Raw genomic sequence first — 18,542 nt, 5'->3', positions numbered from 1 at the left:
TGAAGGAGATTGAGAGGTTGGAGAGGAATATTTTCGGCTGCTGCGTTAAAATTAGGGTGTGGCTTGAAATGGGATTGTCTCAGAGGCAAAGGTGGCTGTGATTGACAGATTACAGGAGGTAGCAGTAACAGTTTCATGGATTATGCGTACAAAAATATACGAGTAATGCTGTAAGAATACTAAGGGTAAAGCTACATCATTTCAAAATCCAAAACCCATGCAAATCTTTTATAGAGGAACACAAAATGCAGAAGTCTACTGGGACACCCTCTCTCTTTCTCTGTTTCTCCACACCCCTCCACTCCCCTAACTGCACCCCCCCCTCCTCCCTCTCCCCTCCCCTGTCCCGTCCCGCCCCTCTCAGCGCAGCGATATCATTATTACCCGTGTCTGGCCCTTGATCAGTAATGTCAACATCTTTCATATTGACGAATGTGCTGTCTGGCTGCATTGTGCACGGAATGGTTTACAGCCCCGCCAGTGGACATGAATCACTCCTCTGCCACACACACACACACGCACGCATACACACACACACACGTAGCCTACACATATAGCTACACATGCACTGGTTAAGGGAAAAAAGACATGCTCGACGTTACATTACGAAAACATTCTTCACCCATATATTTTCGCCAAAGGGGATGAATCAAACTTGGCCACCACTGGGTCGATCTGGTATTGACATGTCTTAGGCCATGAGCAGTTTTGTGTATAGTGTATGCAAAAGTTCATTAGTAGATTGGATTGCAGATAGATAGATAAATAGATAGATCGATAGATAGATCATAATTTTACATGGTCTCTGGCAAATAAAGAAGTGTGATTATGTCTAGTATTGCATTGTATTGTATGTTTACTCTATGTTTGACACTTAAAAGTTAAAAGTTGAAAGTTAAATTAATCATCAAGGGAGAGAGAGGGTGTTCACAGGAATGGTTTGAGAAGTTATTGTTGAGAGACAAAGTTGGTAACTGACATATAATTAACATTAATTTTGGTCAATTAAATCTTCCCTTTTCAAACTTGGAAGTAAATTGTTTAACATAATGTAAGTTATGGCTGCTGCGATCCAACTTGTATTGAGGGCTTTAATGGAGAACAGAGTAATCGGAAAAGAGGGTGCAAAATTATCCAACAATTCATTAAATGTATCACATGTGTTATTCCTTAATTGGAATTCTAGCGTTCTCTATCTGTATCACTTATTTTTTTATTGACCTAAATGTCTTAAAGGGGGTAAACATATATAACCAGGCTGGTGCCACCTACTGCCTCCGCTCAGTTTCATTTCTCTCCAACGATTAGGTCAGGAATCAGAATACACTAGACGGTTTTTATGAACCCAAGTAATGTGAGTTCGGTGTGAGTCCAGGCACCAGCCAGTGAATTTGGTGAATTTTATCAAGGGGAAAGACATTATTGCCCTTCTTCCTACGGGATTTGGGAAAAGCTTAATATACCAGTTAGTCCTGTTAGCGACGCATTACATACGTCATGACCAAAAAGCAGAGATTGGTTAAAATTTTTTTAAAAGTACCTGCCTGCTGTCGAGCGAACAAATCCTAATGTTGTGAGGTCAGAAGGTTTCCATGAAGTGAAACCAGCTGATGAATCAGGCTGATGCACATATTTTCTGTCTATGTCAGCAGAAATAAATTGTAAAAGTGGTTCTTATAGAGTCAAAATGAGCTGATATAGTACCAAACCCCTCTCCTCACTCCAAGGTGGCCCCAAGCGAACCGTGCCAATGGAAGTTGTTGTTGTTAGCATTAGCGTGGCGACAAAACTCCGATCTAGACTCTATGAAAAGTTTCGAGGTGAATCATTTGGATGCTTAAATCAGTTAGAAAAGCGAGGAATCCATGTGGACCACTGCAATCCTTTTAAAATGAACTCGTTCTGTTTTTCAAGTTTTTAAGAGCCTCTAATCAAGCACAAAGCCTTTAATGGAACAGATGATAATAATTATGCTAATGATGCTAATTATGCTGGTTTTATTAGAAAATCCCACTTTATCTAAAAAAGAAAAGACCCTAAAAAAAGCAACAATCCAACAACAATACGCTGTTAAAGTCGTATGCATGTTGTATAAAGTTGTTTTGTTTGGCCTTGTTTTTTGGGTTTATTTCTTTTTATAATGGTATAACATATCTTTGCGTCTCTGTCTCCTCAGATGTCTGCGATTGAAAATATGGCGGAGAAGTTGGAGACGTTCGGTTCTTTAAAGCCGGACACTGGTGACCTGCTGCGTTCTGTCCCCTCCATGTTTGATTTCAGAGCTCCGCCCACTGCCCTCCCCGAGACACTGCTACGAAAGGGCAAGGAGCGCTACACCTGCAGGTACAGCCCCACCTACTCTCCTGCTCTGAAACTGCAGCAAACACAAGAAAGACACTATTTAGTGGGGGTTCAATTTGTTCAATTTGCAATATGGGGCCACATATATATATATATATATATATATATATGTAGCCCATGCATATGTAACTAAGATCTTGTTTTGCAGGATGTTTGATTACGTACATCTAGATTCAAATGATCAAGCATGATTTTGACTTGAAAAAAAGAAATTTCTTCATAACTTTTGCCTTGTCATCTCAAAAAAATACATTACAAAGAAGCGTAACAATATTATTTTGTGTTTTTATGCAGATATTGTGGCAAAATTTTCCCCCGCTCTGCCAACCTGACCCGCCACCTCCGGACACACACAGGAGAGCAACCCTATCGGTAACAGCCCCAATTCTTTATCACCATTTTCCCATCATTATATTGTATACCATAGTACATCCACCCAGCTCATCTGTTCACAGTACATGAAGCTTTTCCCAGGCAAATCCTGTCCACAGTTAGCGCATAGTTCGTGTATGTTTTCTCATGCTGTAAAAGGCTGGAATAATTAAGTCATTTGGTTGGTGAGGAATGGTGTCCGTCGCCGCGGTGACAGGAGAGGGGTGGGTGGGCGGAGGGGGACGGGAGGAAGCGGGGTGAGGGATGGGGCTGATGAGGGGAGCGGGCAGATGTCCAGTCCAACAGCTGTGGCCTTAGCTCTCCTATGGACCAAACCAGGACAGTTACGGAAAACACAAGACACCAACTGTATTTATATTTCCAAAATTGTCAGATTTTGTCCCTCTGGCGCTAAAACCTTTCTCAATTTCATGCACAATTTTCTCTATTTTCATTGTTCATCTTGACACGCGTGAATAAACAAATTAAGTTTCTGTTTTCTGTATTTAGCATGCCATACGAGTAATTTTAGGTCTATATTACAAACAATTTAATGTGATGGTATTGAAATTAGAGTGGGAGAACTGTATTAAGTGCTGCCCATGATCATTTAGGCCAATTCAGCAATAAGCCTGCGAGCCAACAAAAACTGGTTTGAAGGTTGCGTTAGGGCACCCCTGTAAGCTGTAAAATTATGCCCCACCAATTTGCAGTATGAATTCAGGTCCTATACTACATCATATTCACTCTTGAGCGAGTTTTGAGCCATGTTATAATGTCGTTACCATTTCAGAACATACCTGGAGTTGTGTTTTGTTTCATTCACCAATGTCTGAGTAATCCTTTATTATTAGTCTATTTACATCTCTTCAGTTTAACAGCTATCTTTTACCTTTTGTTCAGTAAAGATTGGTAATTCCAGGTCTGAAGTCATCCAGATGATTTTAGTGAAGGTATATGGAGTTTAAAAACACAGTGTAGCATGTCAAGTATTACCACATGACATCCCATGGTGAGTGTTTTCTGTTTAAGAGAAGAAATATGCAGGATTTGTCTGTTAGACATGTGTGAGTGAAACAAAACGCAACTCCGGGTATGTTTTTGATGAAGAAACAACATTATAACAATATTCCATGCAAGAATTATCACTGTCTTTGTATTAGAGGACTTGGCACCGGTCCCTCCTTGGGGTCTTCTTTGTACATCGCACTTGCACTTGCAGTCTATAGAGCGCATGTCCAACTCACACTTGTATTTGCTCGTATTTTGATTATGAACAAACCTTGGCTGGTCCCCTCACACTTCGCAGTCTCTAAGCCAATGGAATGTTGGCTGGACCATACAGGAGGTTTGAGGACCACAGGGGAGACCAACTGAAGACCCCAACCTCCACTGCCCCAGCTCTGGCCTGGCATACCATTAAAGACCTACCCTATTTATTGTAATTTTTTGTAGAGATAACCAAGGGGGTTCCTGAGGGAGGGCCAAACGTGCAAGCTAATTCCAGCAGAAGAAACGATGTAATCTTCTCGTATAATTTTGCATGGAGAAACTTGGCAGCGGGCTCTAATTTCGCGTGCTTGTTTAGTGAGAGAAGAATGCACTTTTATTGCTCTGGCTGCAGATAAGAGGCAGAGCTGGTCTACCTAAAACAGGCTACTCCATCACAAGGGCCCAGGCTGCGTGGGGACTGCTGGGACTGTCTGCGAGTGGATGTACAGTGCGTTATATGGACCATTATTTTTCCTATAGAACACACAGGCGCATTCATTACATTGTACGGCTGCCAGGGCACTTAGCTGTTGGTAAGGCTGCGTTGTGTAAGTGTCAGAAGGGAGGGACAGCACGTGGCAATGGCTGACTAACTTTCAAACAAACACTTTTGGAGTGAAGTTGGACAGTTTTATAGTGGTGTAGGGCTTGTATTCTGTATGGTCCATGTACCTTGTATTTACTGATAAAATGTTATGGAAATGTATTAAAGGTGCACTATGTAACTTTCTCTTGGAGGGTCCATCACCACTTGTTTCAATGGATGTGTCTGGCATGTTCGACAGTATGACATGAAACAGTTCTAGTGTACATTTATTCAATTATAGGTGGTTTTATAGCGCAAAAATACATAGAAAAAACAGGCATTCTGGCTGTGAGCAGGGTTTCTTTTCCACAGATTTGACCTGTAACTTGCTTTGATTTGGTCTCCATGAAGATTGAAAGGTTTAATGCCATATTGTGAAACAGAGGTGGGGACTCAAATCAGACTCAAGTCACTATTTTTAGGACTTGAGACTTGACTTGATAAAATGGACTCGACTTGGACTTGGAGGTCAGTGACTTGGGACTTGACTTGGACTTGAAGCCTGTGACTTGAGAAGACTTCTGAATTCTTTCTATTCTGACCATAATGATTCACACTAAGATTTTGTTAAGACATTTAAAAAGGAAAAATTAATTTCTACAACTCTTATATACTCTATAAACACTCACATATAAATATACTATGATTTTTTTTAAGTACAATTTATCTTAAAAGTCAAATAAATGGCGAAAAATCTAAGCTATATTTGGTATTTTGGTTTAAAAGACTTGAAGCTCAAAGCAGACGACTTGGACTTGACTTGGACTTATGGGCCAGTGACTCGAGACTTGACTTGGACTTGCCTGTATTTAACTTGGGACTTGACTCAGATTCGAGGTTAAAGACTTGAGACTTACTTGAGACTTGCAAAACAAAGACTTGGTCCCACCTCTGCTGTGAAACATTCCAGACAAAGCAATAATAATGTTTTTTTTTTTCTTTGGACAAAAGTGGACAGAAGTTTTTTAATCAAACACGTTTCACTGCTTCTTCAATTCTGGAACTTGTATGAGCTGTGAAACGATAAAAAAAAAAAAAAAAAACTTTTGTCCAGTTGACAGAGTTGAATTTCTCTTTCGCTATCAATATTGAAATATTACTTTTTCTTCCACAACCCCCAAAATTCCCCAACTGCACAACCCATTACCAAATAAAAATTTAAATTAAATCCTTCACTGTCTTGTGCTTGCAGGTGTAAGTACTGTGACCGCTCGTTTAGCATCTCGTCCAACCTCCAGAGACACATCCGTAACATCCACAACAAAGAGAAGCCCTTCAAATGTACCCTGTGTGACCGCTGCTTCGGCCAGCAGACCAACCTGGACCGCCACCTCAAGAAGCACGAGAACGGAAACCTCTCAGGTACCAGGAAATGCTCGATCTACAATTACTGTCTGTTACTATGGCTGTAATTACTATAGCGAATTCAAGGTGCACTATGTAAGAATAGGGGTCCGTCACGTTCTTGTTTCTATGGATATGTCACTGCTCTGCCTGGAATGTTCCACAGTATGACATTAAACAGCTCCACCTAGATTTATCTACATTTATCAAATTACAGGTAGTTTTATAGCTCAGAAACACAGGCATTCTGACTGTGAGTGGGGCTGCCTCTCCATAGATATGACCTGTAACTTTCTCTGCCTTATTGGTTGATATTTTGTGGCTCAATATTTATCATGTGTAAAATTTATTTTCAAAAACAGGGAGATTTGGGGGATTTTTGTTGTATTACATTAAGATTTGAGCTGTTGCAGGTTGAGTAAGTAACTTCAATCACTATTTATAGGTTCATTCTGTTATTTATTTGTAGCAGCTCATGGCTTTTTAAGATACTGTCTAATTTAAAATGGTACCTTGTGATTATCTTGCGTTATTGTTATTGAGTCATCGGCTTAAAGTAGTTTCAGTATTATCTTTTATCGCAATATCTCTCCGGAGAAATGTATCATGTTTCAAAATTTGTTATCGTGACAGGCCTAGATGGAGCAATCATTTTGGGCTTGGTACTTTTTCTTTGTACTAGTAGGGAAGTTTTTTGTTATTTTTCTGTACTGCGATAAGATTTGAGCCGTAGACGGTTGAACAAATATCTCCTATGACTAATTTTAGATTCAAACGAACTACTAAAGTGTTTCATTCAATGTATTTATTGCATTTAGATTGCAGTTTATTTTATTTTTTTTAGAAAAGGCTTTACATTATTGTGTCAGTGGCATAAAGTGGCCAGTATTACTGTCTATTGGAATATTTTCTGTAGAGGAATTGCACTTTATAACTGTGTGACATTCTGATCCTCACAATGTATTTATGGAATCCACTTAGCAATGCTTGATGTAATGCTGGATCAGAGAACCTAACTCCACCGATAATAAATCTCTGTAATAGCTAAAATAATTCTTGAAGTTTTGATGATTAGCATTCCCTGATGGATATGTTTGATATTTGACAAATGGACTCAAGCCAAATGCAACTCAGCTTTTTATCTTCTGACTAGCTCGAAAATTCAGAAATGAAAAACATGAATTTATGTTAGAAGTTTATTAAGCCAAGTGAGCATTTTGTGAGATTTTTCATTAAAGATAATTTTTACTTTTTTTTCAGATTGTCCACTGAATCCTCCCTACTTTTGACTACCATTTAGGGAAAGATTCTTCTCAATGTCATTTCAACTGGCCATACTGCCTTATCTCATCTGATCTCAGAAGCTGGTTGGGCTTGGTTAGAATTTGGATAGAGAGCACTGGGATTACCACACAGGCGCTACAGTGGGACTCTATAGCATACTGTTGATGTGTCTTTGGGAAAGACACTTCACCCACCTTTCCTATTATGAGTGTGTGAGCAAGTGATTGGTTGTTATTAGGGGTCTGATGACACAGATTGGCAGCCTTGCTTTTGTGAGTCTCCCCCAGGGCAGCTGTGACTACAATAGTATCTTATTACAATTACCGTATTTTTCTGACTATAAGGCGCACCAGATTATAAGGAGCATTATCAATAATGTTGAACTCTCTTGTCTTTTTTTGTACATAAGGTGCACCGAATAATATGGTGCATTAAGCAAAACAAACAGACGACACTTGAGACTGATCCCTTAGCCTAGGCGTCCACAATCCACTGGCAGATCGTGGCGTAACTTAAGTAATTTAAGTTTGTTTGTTTTTTTCCAACAAGGAGGGCTCAAATATACATTGAGTAATAATGTGTTTAATGCAGCTTTGTGCACATTTGTCTGTGTTTTACAGGAATGAAATTTAAAACCATATGACTAATTTGCATAAACTATAAGCACTGAAAAAAACAGCTTGCTCGCTCTTACTCCGTGAGGCTCCTGACTACAGTAGCCGAAATGCTCTGACAATCCATCAAGCGGTGCGGCTTCGTAGCTTACCAAAGTCTAAAGTACTAAAACATTTTTTGAGTGCCATGTACTACGAGGTTCGAGGTCAGTAAGCACAACCAGAATTAATACATAAGGCGCACTGTTGATTTTTCAGAAAATTTAAGGATTTTAAGTGTGCCTTATAGTCCGAAAAATACAGTAAGTATGAAGTGAATCAATTAAACAATGTAAAGTGCTTTTGGGAGTCGTGAAAGAATATATAAATCCAATGTTAATCCAACCCTTTAACTAACAATTGTATCCCTGTCCCCTCTCCCCCATAGGCACTGCCATGTCCTCCCCTCAGTCTGAACTGGACAGTGGAAGCGCCATATTGGACGACAAAGAGGACTCCTACTTCAACGAGATCCGAAACTTCATCAGCAACGCTGGGCACAACCAGACCTCTCCAGACCCATCCGAGGAAGGGTGAGCCTCCTGTTGTGTTGTTCTAATAGCCCCTAGTAATAAACATGTGCAGTCCAAAAACCTCTCATTACGGTAAATAGCAGGTAATAGCATTTGTATGGCTGGGAAGTGAACTCTTGCACCATGACGCAGGGCCTGGATGGTGAGATACTAAGTCAGTTTTTATGGCCCATTTAGATTTTACATAGCAAACCACCCAGCCGGGTTCATCAAGTACAACACAGATGCTGAAAAAGGTGGAAAATACTCACACTATTTGGTCAATTGCTTTTACTGCCAAAGTCACACCAGCTATTTGATGAATAAAATGATTTCAGATATTGCCAGTAATGAATTGCGAAGGTTGAACATAGTGTTGTACATAGTGTTGAGTGATTTGTGTTTCAAGTAACATTATGGCCATACGATATTGATCTGATACCCATACCATGAGTTTTGTATTAAAAAGCATTAAAACTCCTCTTCTATAAATCCTTTTAAATAGCGTATCAAGGATATCATTATGTTTGCCCCACACTTGTTTGAAGTGATCTAAAAATTAAATATATATAAAGATAAACTAAAATATAAAGACTTTTTTTTTTTTTTTTTTTGGGGGGGGGGGGTCATTTAAAAGTAAATTCTTTGTTATGACATTTTAAGCACTCATATTTTTTGCACAAGAATCAATACTTTTTGATACCTCTGTCAGTATTGATATCCAAATCCAGTTTATTTATAAAGCTCTATTAAAAACAACAAACCGAAGTGCTGTACACAAAGATAAAAACATAAGTATAATACAATGAAAAAAATATATATAACAATTATTGAACAGTAAAAGACCTCAAAACTAGTTAAAAGCCAAAGAAAAATAGTATGTTTAAGAAGTGATTTAAGAGAAGAGAGTCAGCTCGTCTTAAGTGAATAGGCAACTCTCCATAATTTAGGCCCAACAACAGAAAATGCTCTGTCTCCTCTGAGCTTCCTCCTGGACTGAGGAACCACAAGCAGAGTCTGGTCAGCAGATCTGAGGGAGTGCATTGGAGAGTGTGGCACCAGCAGGTCAGTAAGGTATTGTGGGGCAAGGCCATTTAGGCATTTAAAAACAAATAAAAGTATTTTAAAATCCACTCTGAAACGAACATACAGATAGATATCGATCCATCCATCACTATTGCTACTAGTTACTATAGAGTTAATTACTTTTTTGTCTATATAGGACAAAGACATTTATGCTGACAACCAAAGTATTTAATGTGAGTGAAAAGGAAAAAAAGAAATAAAAATGTGAGATTGTTTTAGAGTAATCCAATCCTATGTAAATACTATACACACATTATTTAAATAATTTGTCCCAGTTTTGATACCACTCCGGAGATGCTTAGGTTTTGGATATGTTTTGAGTACCTCCCAGTGGTGTGATGGGGGGGCAATTTTCTGATAGAGATCTAGCACACTGCGAAGTATGATTGTTGATGATGAGGAGAGAAAGAGAGAGAAGAACTCGAGAAAGAGGGCGAGAAGAAGTAGCATAGTTAGCCTTTAGCACATCTGGTAACAACATGTGTGCCTTACAGGAAGAGGGTAGAGGAGGAGGGGTCAGGGGTCGTGCCGTGTTTCCTTTCAAAGTGCCTGGCTCCTGACGACTCCTGATAGATACTTTATCCCCAGCAAATTACCACGTTTGAAAGCGTAATTAGCGAATCTGTTTTCTTAATCACCCAAGCTCTCGCGCTCGGCCTCTGGAGCCTGTCTTCGGCCTAGGTTTAGCACAAACAGCACTCTGTCAACCCGCGCTCCCCATCCCCGCGAGAATACAACATTATCAGCGGCAGACAGAAGGGAAACAAATATGAAACATGAGAGCGCGCGGAACGAACTTGAGGTAATCTTCCGTTGTGTCCTTGGGCAAGACACTCTACCCACCATGGCTGTTTGGATTTGTTTGATTGATAGGGTTGCTGATTTGGGTTGTTGACACTTTTGAAGATGAGAGAGCTTGGAGTGTAGGGGTACCCCAAAGGCCGGCATCACAACACAAAGAAGTGGGTCCAGGGAGTAGTTTTTGAAAAAAATCACTGATTTTTTAACAGCTTTAATGAATTTCTTTGAAGATTTTGCAGTAGATTCTGTAATTAACATTGTTAATTTGGATTAGGCAGTCTGGTAAACAACACTAGGATCGTCCCTGACACATAAGTTTCATTATTTCTGGATTTTTGCAGTTGTTCATGATAATGCATTGGATTTATATAGTGACATTCAAGACTCCAAAAGTGTGAGTGCAAGTGGTGTCTTGCCTAAGGATACAATAACAAAATGCACTTCCAATGTCTCCGATAATATTTAGCGGTGGACAGTGGGACGAAGTATAATCCTTTGTTGCCTGTTCCAAATGAGCCATTAGCTGGTGCCACCTAGTGCCTCCGCTCAATTTAATTTTTCATTGGTGAATTTTATCAAGGGGAAAGACGTTATTGCTCTCCTTTCTATGGGATTTGGGAAAATCTTAATATACCAGTTAACCCCATTAATGGCGCATTACGTACATCATGACCAAATAGCAGCGATTGATTAAATGAAAAAAAGTACCCGCCTATCGTTGAGTGAACGAATTCTAACGCTGCGAGGTCAGACAGTTTCTACGAAGTAAAACCAGCTGATGAATCAGACCAGATCCAAATAGAGAAAGGAGACGAATCAGGGAGAGCATCCAGTTTAAAATGTAATATTTGAATCAGGGAGGGCATTAGGTTTAACATGTAATATTTGAAGCACTAATACAACTTATTTCCATGTTTCATTATGTGGTGCAGTCCTGTGACCACTTTGTCCCTTACATCTCACTATTTCTGTATGCTATCTTTGAGGCCTTTGTGCAAGAAGTGACATTTTTCTTAGCTGACGACAGATGACCCAAAGCATAATTAGAGAATCAGTCTTAATGTGGTTCCAGATGATTTACCAAAAGTGGGTTTCCTGTGGCGCGGAGAAGCCAGGGATAGATTAGGCCGTTTGGATAGCCTCACTGCTCTCACTGACAGGGGAGAGGAATGGGCCGGTTGGCAGAGCTCTCATAATTCTGCACCAAATGGGCCTGTCAGCTAAATATTTTGCCTATTAGATGAATCTGAGATAGAAGGAAAATAAACAAGGCGGGAGACAGAGCACTCCGGCTAAGTGCTCCAAGAATCAGAGCTGAGCCTTGGTGCCCAGACGGCCTCAAGAGCCATGATGACAAACGGGATTCCTGTTCTGCTCACTCCCAGCTGCAAACCTCATATCCACTTCCATATTCAACATACATGCATAGTATATATGCATTTGTTTCGGTTTTATTTCATGATTCTGTTAAAGGTACACTATGTAACTTTTTGGTTGGGGGTCCGTCACCTGCTTGTTTCTGTGGATATGTCATTGAAATGCCTGTAATGTTCTACAGTATGACACTGAACACCTCAACCTTACATTTATTTAATTATGGGTGGTTTTATACCTCAAAAATATCTAGAAAAACAGGCATTCTGACCGTGAGTAGTGCTGCCTCTCCACAGATCTGTCCTGTAACTTTGTCTGGTTTGGTCTCCATGAAGATAGAAAGGTTTAATGCCATATTGTGAAACATTCCAGACAAAGCAGTAACATGTCTATGGCTAAAAGTATTTGATGAACCTTCCATTAGAAAAGTTACACAATACATCTTTAAGTACACATTTTGAAAGTTTGCCTTTTAAGCTTGACTTGAGATAATGGAATGACAAGATATGCAGTTTTTTGTTTGCTTGTTTTTGTTTTTTTTTTTTGGAGAAATTAAATCACCTAATTGAGTAAATGCCAGATGTTTAATGTTTAATGCCATACTGTGGAACATTCAGTGCACCTTTAATAAATTTTACAATGGATTTTGATATTAAAATAGATACATAAATATTGCAATGCAGACAGAATTTTAATGAATATTGTAAAGCAATTTATGTTTTTATGACAAAAAAATATAATTGTGATAATGTATAATTTTTAATGCAATTTTTTTTAATATTATCTTGTACTGACCAACAATGTCCACTTTGTGCAGGATGAATGGCGGTCCATTCGAAGAAGAGAAGCCTCTGATGTCCAGCCGTGGGTCACATGACCTCGAGGATGAGGAAGCTGAAGATCTTGGTGCTGAGGAAGACGAGGGCGAGGAGCCTAAAGAGTCTCCTGGGAAACCTGACAGCCAATCACCTCGCGGGAATCTCAGTGATGACGGCACGCAGGAGGAAATGAACTTCAGTCAGAGTGATGACTTGAACCTCAACTGCAAAACCTCACCACGGAGGTAGAGAGTTTTTTTCATGTGACAAACTAATGTAAACCTTATATACTGATGAGATATTTTTGTTACTTATTTATGTTTTATTTAATTTTTATTTGTACATATACATTTATATTTCTTGATATTTTTGCTACTTATTTAGAATTTATTATTACCATTTATGTTTCTCTTAATTATTATATTATATTGTGATGTGTGAGCTTCTTTGTCCACATAATTTCCCTTGTAAATGAATAAAGTTTGTCTAAGTCTAAGTTATATAGGTAGATCAGTAGCTTATACCTGTGTTGTCCTGCAGGTATAAAGAGGAGCCAGAGGAGTGTGAGAGTGCGTTCTCTGCTCTGGAGCACATGCATCACTTCTCTGACCTGAGGAAGCTGGAGGAGAGCGAGCTGAGTGAGGGAGACGAGGACGAAGGCTCCTTCAGCTCTCCGACCCTCTCTGAGGCCGTCAAGCAGCCCCTGTTTAGGAAGTCCAAGTCTCAGGTACATACATACATACATACATTTACACACAGGAAGAGTAATGTACATAGTGAAAGTGACATTTTGGGGGATATGTAACAATCTCGATCAAATATGTATTATTGGCGGTTCAAGTTTAAACGACCCATATCACGTTATTTTCCGATCTATGTTATAATTGTGTTTCCTCATCACAAACATATCTGGAGTTGTGTTTTGTTCTATTCACATATGTTTAACACACAAATCCTGCATATTTACTCTGAGTTCTTCTCTCGGACAGGACACTTGTGGTGATAGAGAAAGTTCCCCACTGTGTTTTTAAATTTCATATACCTTCACTAGAATCATTTGGACCATTTCAGCTCTAAAATTGCATCTCTACTGAACAAAAATGGGAAAGGGTAGCTGTCAATTTGAAAACTATGGCTTGACACAGTGCATTTTCAGCTCTGGAGATGACTAAAAGACTAAAAATGTAGGGTCACTGAAACGTGTGAATGAAGCAAAAAAATTAAACAACTTCAGGTACCTTTTTGATGAGGTAACAACATTATAACAACATTATAACATGGTTTAAAGCTTACATGATTAAGGACAAATTTGTGTATTAATGGGGATTGTTTATTATCTATGTTAAAATTACCAGAATGTCACTTATGCCATTTTGTTTCTCTGCTTTATACTTTATTTATTACTTTCAATTTACTGTATTTTTTCTTACATATACTGTTTATATTCACCTGTTCTTATTCCCCCTCTCAGGCCTATGCCATGATGCTGTCTCTGGCTGACAAGGACTCCCTGCACCCATCCTCCCACAGCCCCGCCTCCATGTGGCACAGCCTGGCCCGTGCCGCTGCCGAGTCCAGCGCTATCCAGTCCCTCAGCCATGTATGATGACCCCCGCCCTGCCTACCCAACCCCACAACTCCCCCCTGTACCTTTAGACAGGAACTTTGGGGTCCCAGACTGGAGCAAGTGGGCCCCTGATTGTCTACTAAGTGACTGCTGAAGAACCACGGCCCATGTGACTGCGGACCACACAGGGTCTACAGCCCGGACACACCTATGAGTGAAATAAACACACCCAAATCGGACTCCTGGCGAAAGGGATTGTGATTCTGTGTCAAAAAATGAAGCTGAAATAATAATAGCTGTATTTATTCTGCTGAGTTTGTCTGTTTTGCACAGCACGGGCAGCTGGCGGGCATACAGATGGATGTGCTCCTGTTTTATTGTTAGTTTGTATGTGTCTTAAAGGCAAAAACGTTTGAGCCGCGGAGGTTTGTGCATTAAAAAATAACCTAATGATTCCCTTATATGTTACATGTCAGTGGATGCCATATCGGAACACAGTGACACACAATTTGATATAATCTATACATTAAACAGACAATTTTAAAATGGATTGGATGAAAGCTCTTTTTAAACGGAAAATAATGGGGTCTGTAAATCTGATGTGAAACCCAGGCTATTCTCACTAGTGACAAAGTTTACAACATGGCTCTGGATGTTCCTAGAATTTATTGGTTATTTGTTTTGTTGTGTGAATAAAGTAACATCCAAGCCTCCAAGCAACAGTTCTTCTATAAAAGTTCCAATGTGATTTCTACACAAACATGGAAACCCATAACTGAAAACTGTATGTTAATTGTAAATATGACATGTCCTTGTTTCTCCTGAATGTCTTTTCTATGTTTCTGGAATGTTGCATAGACTCATTTGATTTGATTGTGAACAGCAGAGGTCTGTGTGCTCAGACTTGGACATGTAAAGATTCCAGAGGAGCAGGGCAGAGCAGTTTGGTGGTGCCTTGCCATGCTGCGTGTGTGGGCACAATCATCACACTGCTGTCACTCCTCGTGCCCCCTGCGCTGTCACACTACGGAAGACTGCCTCTAGTGGAAAGAAGAAGGCTTTTGTTGATCCATTCTGTTTGTTTTGCTTTCCCCATGGGCAGTGATGGAGCAGGTTTTGTAACAGACAGATCTTTCTCAAAACCTTGAACTCATCGTCGTCGGCCAACAGTACCACTGAATAGCCTGAATGCTAGTCGTTAGCTTCTCCATGCTTGTGTGTCTTTCATTTTTAGACAATCATGATTTTGTTTCCATTTTTGTTGGTGTTGTTGTTAATATTTACTGTTGTATGTTGAGAATTGTATTTATTTCTTGGCAAACTGTAGTTTGTTTACTGAATAGCACTGCTCTTAGCCCAGGTGGAGGCCAATGTCCTCCCTGGGCCTTTCCCAGACCTACATGGGGATTGTAGATTATACATTTGAGTGCCAGATAGTATTAAACATACAATTCACTCTTATTCTTTCTAACTGGTTGACAAATAGATATGACTTAGGTTTTCCTATGAATCATTTGTAAAAATTACAAACATAAAGAATGAAGCAGCGGGTCTAATTTGCTCATAGACGCATGATTGGTCAGTCAGATCTTTTCTACGGTTGTCTGCTCGTGTGACGTTGGGTTCATGTTAATCCTTTGTGCCAAACAATGAGAAGTTCATTTATTCTCCCGTTTTGAGGGACCAGATTTTTTTTTTTTTTTTCATTTTGTTTATAATCAATTTTAAAACATAATCAGCAAGTTGAGGTACTTTGTTTTAATGCTTTCTACAATGTAACTGTATGCATTTCAATTCAGTACTGTGGGAGGAACAACTAAATAATAAAAGAATACAATGTGGACTTACATGTGCTTGGCTTCACGTTTATTTCTATATTCGATTTTTTTTTTTTTTTCTTGAGTCTCAAATTAAATAGCTATTGTCATATACATTTTATTTGTAGAATGAGCTGATAAAGTTTTATTCAGACACCGGAACACTTACTGGAATTGCATTTCCCAGGTTGGAACACATTTAGAGCATTTATAGGTTAGGCCTTTAGCTAAAAGCACACACTGCAGTACCTATGAGATCAATTTAGCTTCTACATTAAAATGTAAGGAGCATAAATTAAAAACTCAGTCGGAACTATAGTTGAACTTTGTGGGGCACCTTTGAAAACAATTTATGAATTAATAATAATAATAATAATAATTTTCCTAAAGCCTTTGATTTTTACCCATTTTTTTATGTAAATACTTGACCATGAACCATTATTGCCTTTGTCTCGTGTCTTCTCAATCCCGCTGCTCCGCTGCTGGCCACCAATCGTTTGGTGCCTGAACGCCTCACAAAGATCAGTTGTGTGGGACAGGAGTCAGAGAACCACCTGGCGTTAGGGGCCTGGCTCTCCCATGGCCCCCAGGAGCGGCGCTGGGCACTCTGTGAACCCCTTTGCGGCTCTTTTCTCTGGGGGCTTTTGGCTGGCTCTGGGCCTGGGGACATGCTTGGAGACAGGGCCTGAATGTGGTAGTGGGAGCGGAGGCAGGAATGTGTCCCCTGTATTTGTGTCCGTTTGTGGGGCATGATGGATGAGGTTTGGAGATGTGATGACCTGGCTCATCGCTCAAACGCTCAATAAGAGTTCTGCAGAGGCCCCCCCTTCCATCCGGACCCCCACTCCTCCACGCTCCTCAGCTCGTGTGACAGTGGGTCCATGGTAATCTTCAAACCAGCCATTCATTCGAGAATTGGTTTTAAATATCAAAAATGTAAAGATGTATGATGTAGTTTTAAACGTAAGTATTGCATTGTAGCTCATTGTGCATTTGTGAAGCTATAGGACGGTTATTCATGGCCAAACCATGTTTTGCCAGTTAATAAGCTACATCACTTGTTAATAGTTGTGGTGTATGGACTTTTTTATGGTTTTAGGAAGGGTTTTCTGCCATTTTAATTGTATAAGTTAGAGAAAGTCTTCTGCGATTTAGTCCATTAGGTTTATTGTAGTTCTTTTGAAAACACCTTAATTTTAAGTGTTCAAATTTAACAGTGGTTTGAGGACTTTAGTAATATTTTTGTCAGTTGTACTTGTATTGACTATATTTGTTTGGCAATACTGGTCTTTTTCAGATATAGTTGAAATCCTCCAGTATGTTATTGTTGTTATGAGAGGCCTGAATTAAAGGCCAATGGTACTTGAATGCTGGACCAGAAAAATGAATTCAGAAGGACATTCACATCTTTCATGTATTCCCATTTTGTGCGAAAATAACATAAAATAGACTGTTTATATGTATTTTATTACTCTGTAGCGTCAGTGAATCAGTGACTGCGCCTGTAAGTGGTCTGAAAGCGTTGTACAAACAGGCCAAATGACATTAGAGCTAAATCTAAATCAGAGCCAGTGTGTGGGTAGATGTGATGACCTGGCTCATCGCTCAAACCTTCAATAACAGTCCCATCATGCAGGAGGCCTCCTCACCAGACCCCCTCACCCCCTCGCCTCACCCCGCTGCCAGCCGACGTGGGCGGACATTGTGCATGTCCCATTGTCCAGCGGGCTGCTCTAAGGGGGCTGCTGGATTGGGCATGACAGTAAAGATGGCTGACACTCCGCGTTTACAGTGGTCTTGGCACCCTAATGGATGGGCTGTTTTCTTAGGGCCTGTTGTCAGCCCTGGGCGCTCGGCAGGGCGTCCTGCTTTGATGAGGTCATGGGGGGTCAGGCGGTGTTGATGAGGTCAGGAGGGTCGTCCAGCTTTGATGAGGTCAGCGGAGCCAGTGCTGCTGCAGCCTGGACGTATAATGCACATATAATGGAGTGGTCCTCGCGCTGTTCAGGAGTTTAGCCACCTGTTTTATTGCACACTCATTTAAGCCTACGCAGACGCATTTTGTTTGTCAGAGACAGAGTGGACATGGGCAAAAGCCATTTTTGACCATTCATAAATGTCGTTAATCACACATTCAGCCTCAGCAAAAGCTTAAGTCAGGAACATGTTAACCAAGAGAATAAAGCAACACAGGAAAACTCACAGCTCAACTCAGTCAAGTAAACCTTTAGTCTTTGTTCCCAACTGGTGTCACAAACTTTATTGTCAAAATAAATATCAAAATAATAAATAATAAATATGATATGATATTGATGATAATATTGCCACTTTATTTTTTGTTAATGACAAATAAAATTGCTTAATGAAATACTATTTCCCATTGAAAAAACCATAAGACACATCTTGGTATGAGGACCTCCCATCATACATTTTCCTTTGTACCTTGTATTTAAATATATGGTATACATAGTACTGCATAGGGAATATATCCTATCCCCAAGCGGCCATGTCTGTCCTGTTGCTTTGATCATTGCACTAATGGTGTGGCTGGCACCGCTTCAGGACAGGCCCCAATACAAGTGTTCTCGACCACCTCCTCTGCTCTGACCAGCCCAGCCCATTCCTTTGTGCCACCTTTGCACCCACCCATCCATCCATGCGCCCACCCATCCATCCAGAGTGTAATGCCTTGGTA

The 18,542-nt window shown here is 40.0% G+C and overlaps 1 protein-coding gene across 2 annotated transcripts in view; it reads left to right on the top strand.

Moving 5' to 3' along the window:
* Positions 1-15,854, top strand: part of mecom (MDS1 and EVI1 complex locus) — a 243,544-nt gene extending 227,690 nt beyond the window's left edge. For both annotated transcript variants that reach the window (XM_055147905.1, XM_055147906.1), the window contains 7 exons: positions 2,177-2,343; positions 2,656-2,733; positions 5,784-5,953; positions 8,261-8,405; positions 12,463-12,708; positions 13,004-13,190; positions 13,935-15,854. In XM_055147905.1, coding sequence (XP_055003880.1) covers positions 2,177-2,343; positions 2,656-2,733; positions 5,784-5,953; positions 8,261-8,405; positions 12,463-12,708; positions 13,004-13,190; positions 13,935-14,069 — 1,128 coding nt within the window. In that variant the 3' untranslated portion in view covers positions 14,070-15,854. The remainder of the gene's footprint in view (positions 1-2,176; positions 2,344-2,655; positions 2,734-5,783; positions 5,954-8,260; positions 8,406-12,462; positions 12,709-13,003; positions 13,191-13,934) is intronic.
* Positions 15,855-18,542: the final 2,688 nt, after the last annotated feature.

The sequence above is a fragment of the Boleophthalmus pectinirostris genome, unplaced genomic scaffold, assembly GCF_026225935.1.
Source record: "Boleophthalmus pectinirostris isolate CB_2022bp ecotype Guang Dong unplaced genomic scaffold, ASM2622593v1 HiC_scaffold_9, whole genome shotgun sequence".
In the NCBI taxonomy this organism is placed as follows: domain Eukaryota; kingdom Metazoa; phylum Chordata; class Actinopteri; order Gobiiformes; family Gobiidae; genus Boleophthalmus; species Boleophthalmus pectinirostris.
The sequence above is the reverse complement of the archived record's forward strand: the minus strand, read 5'-3'. Positions and strand labels throughout refer to the sequence as shown.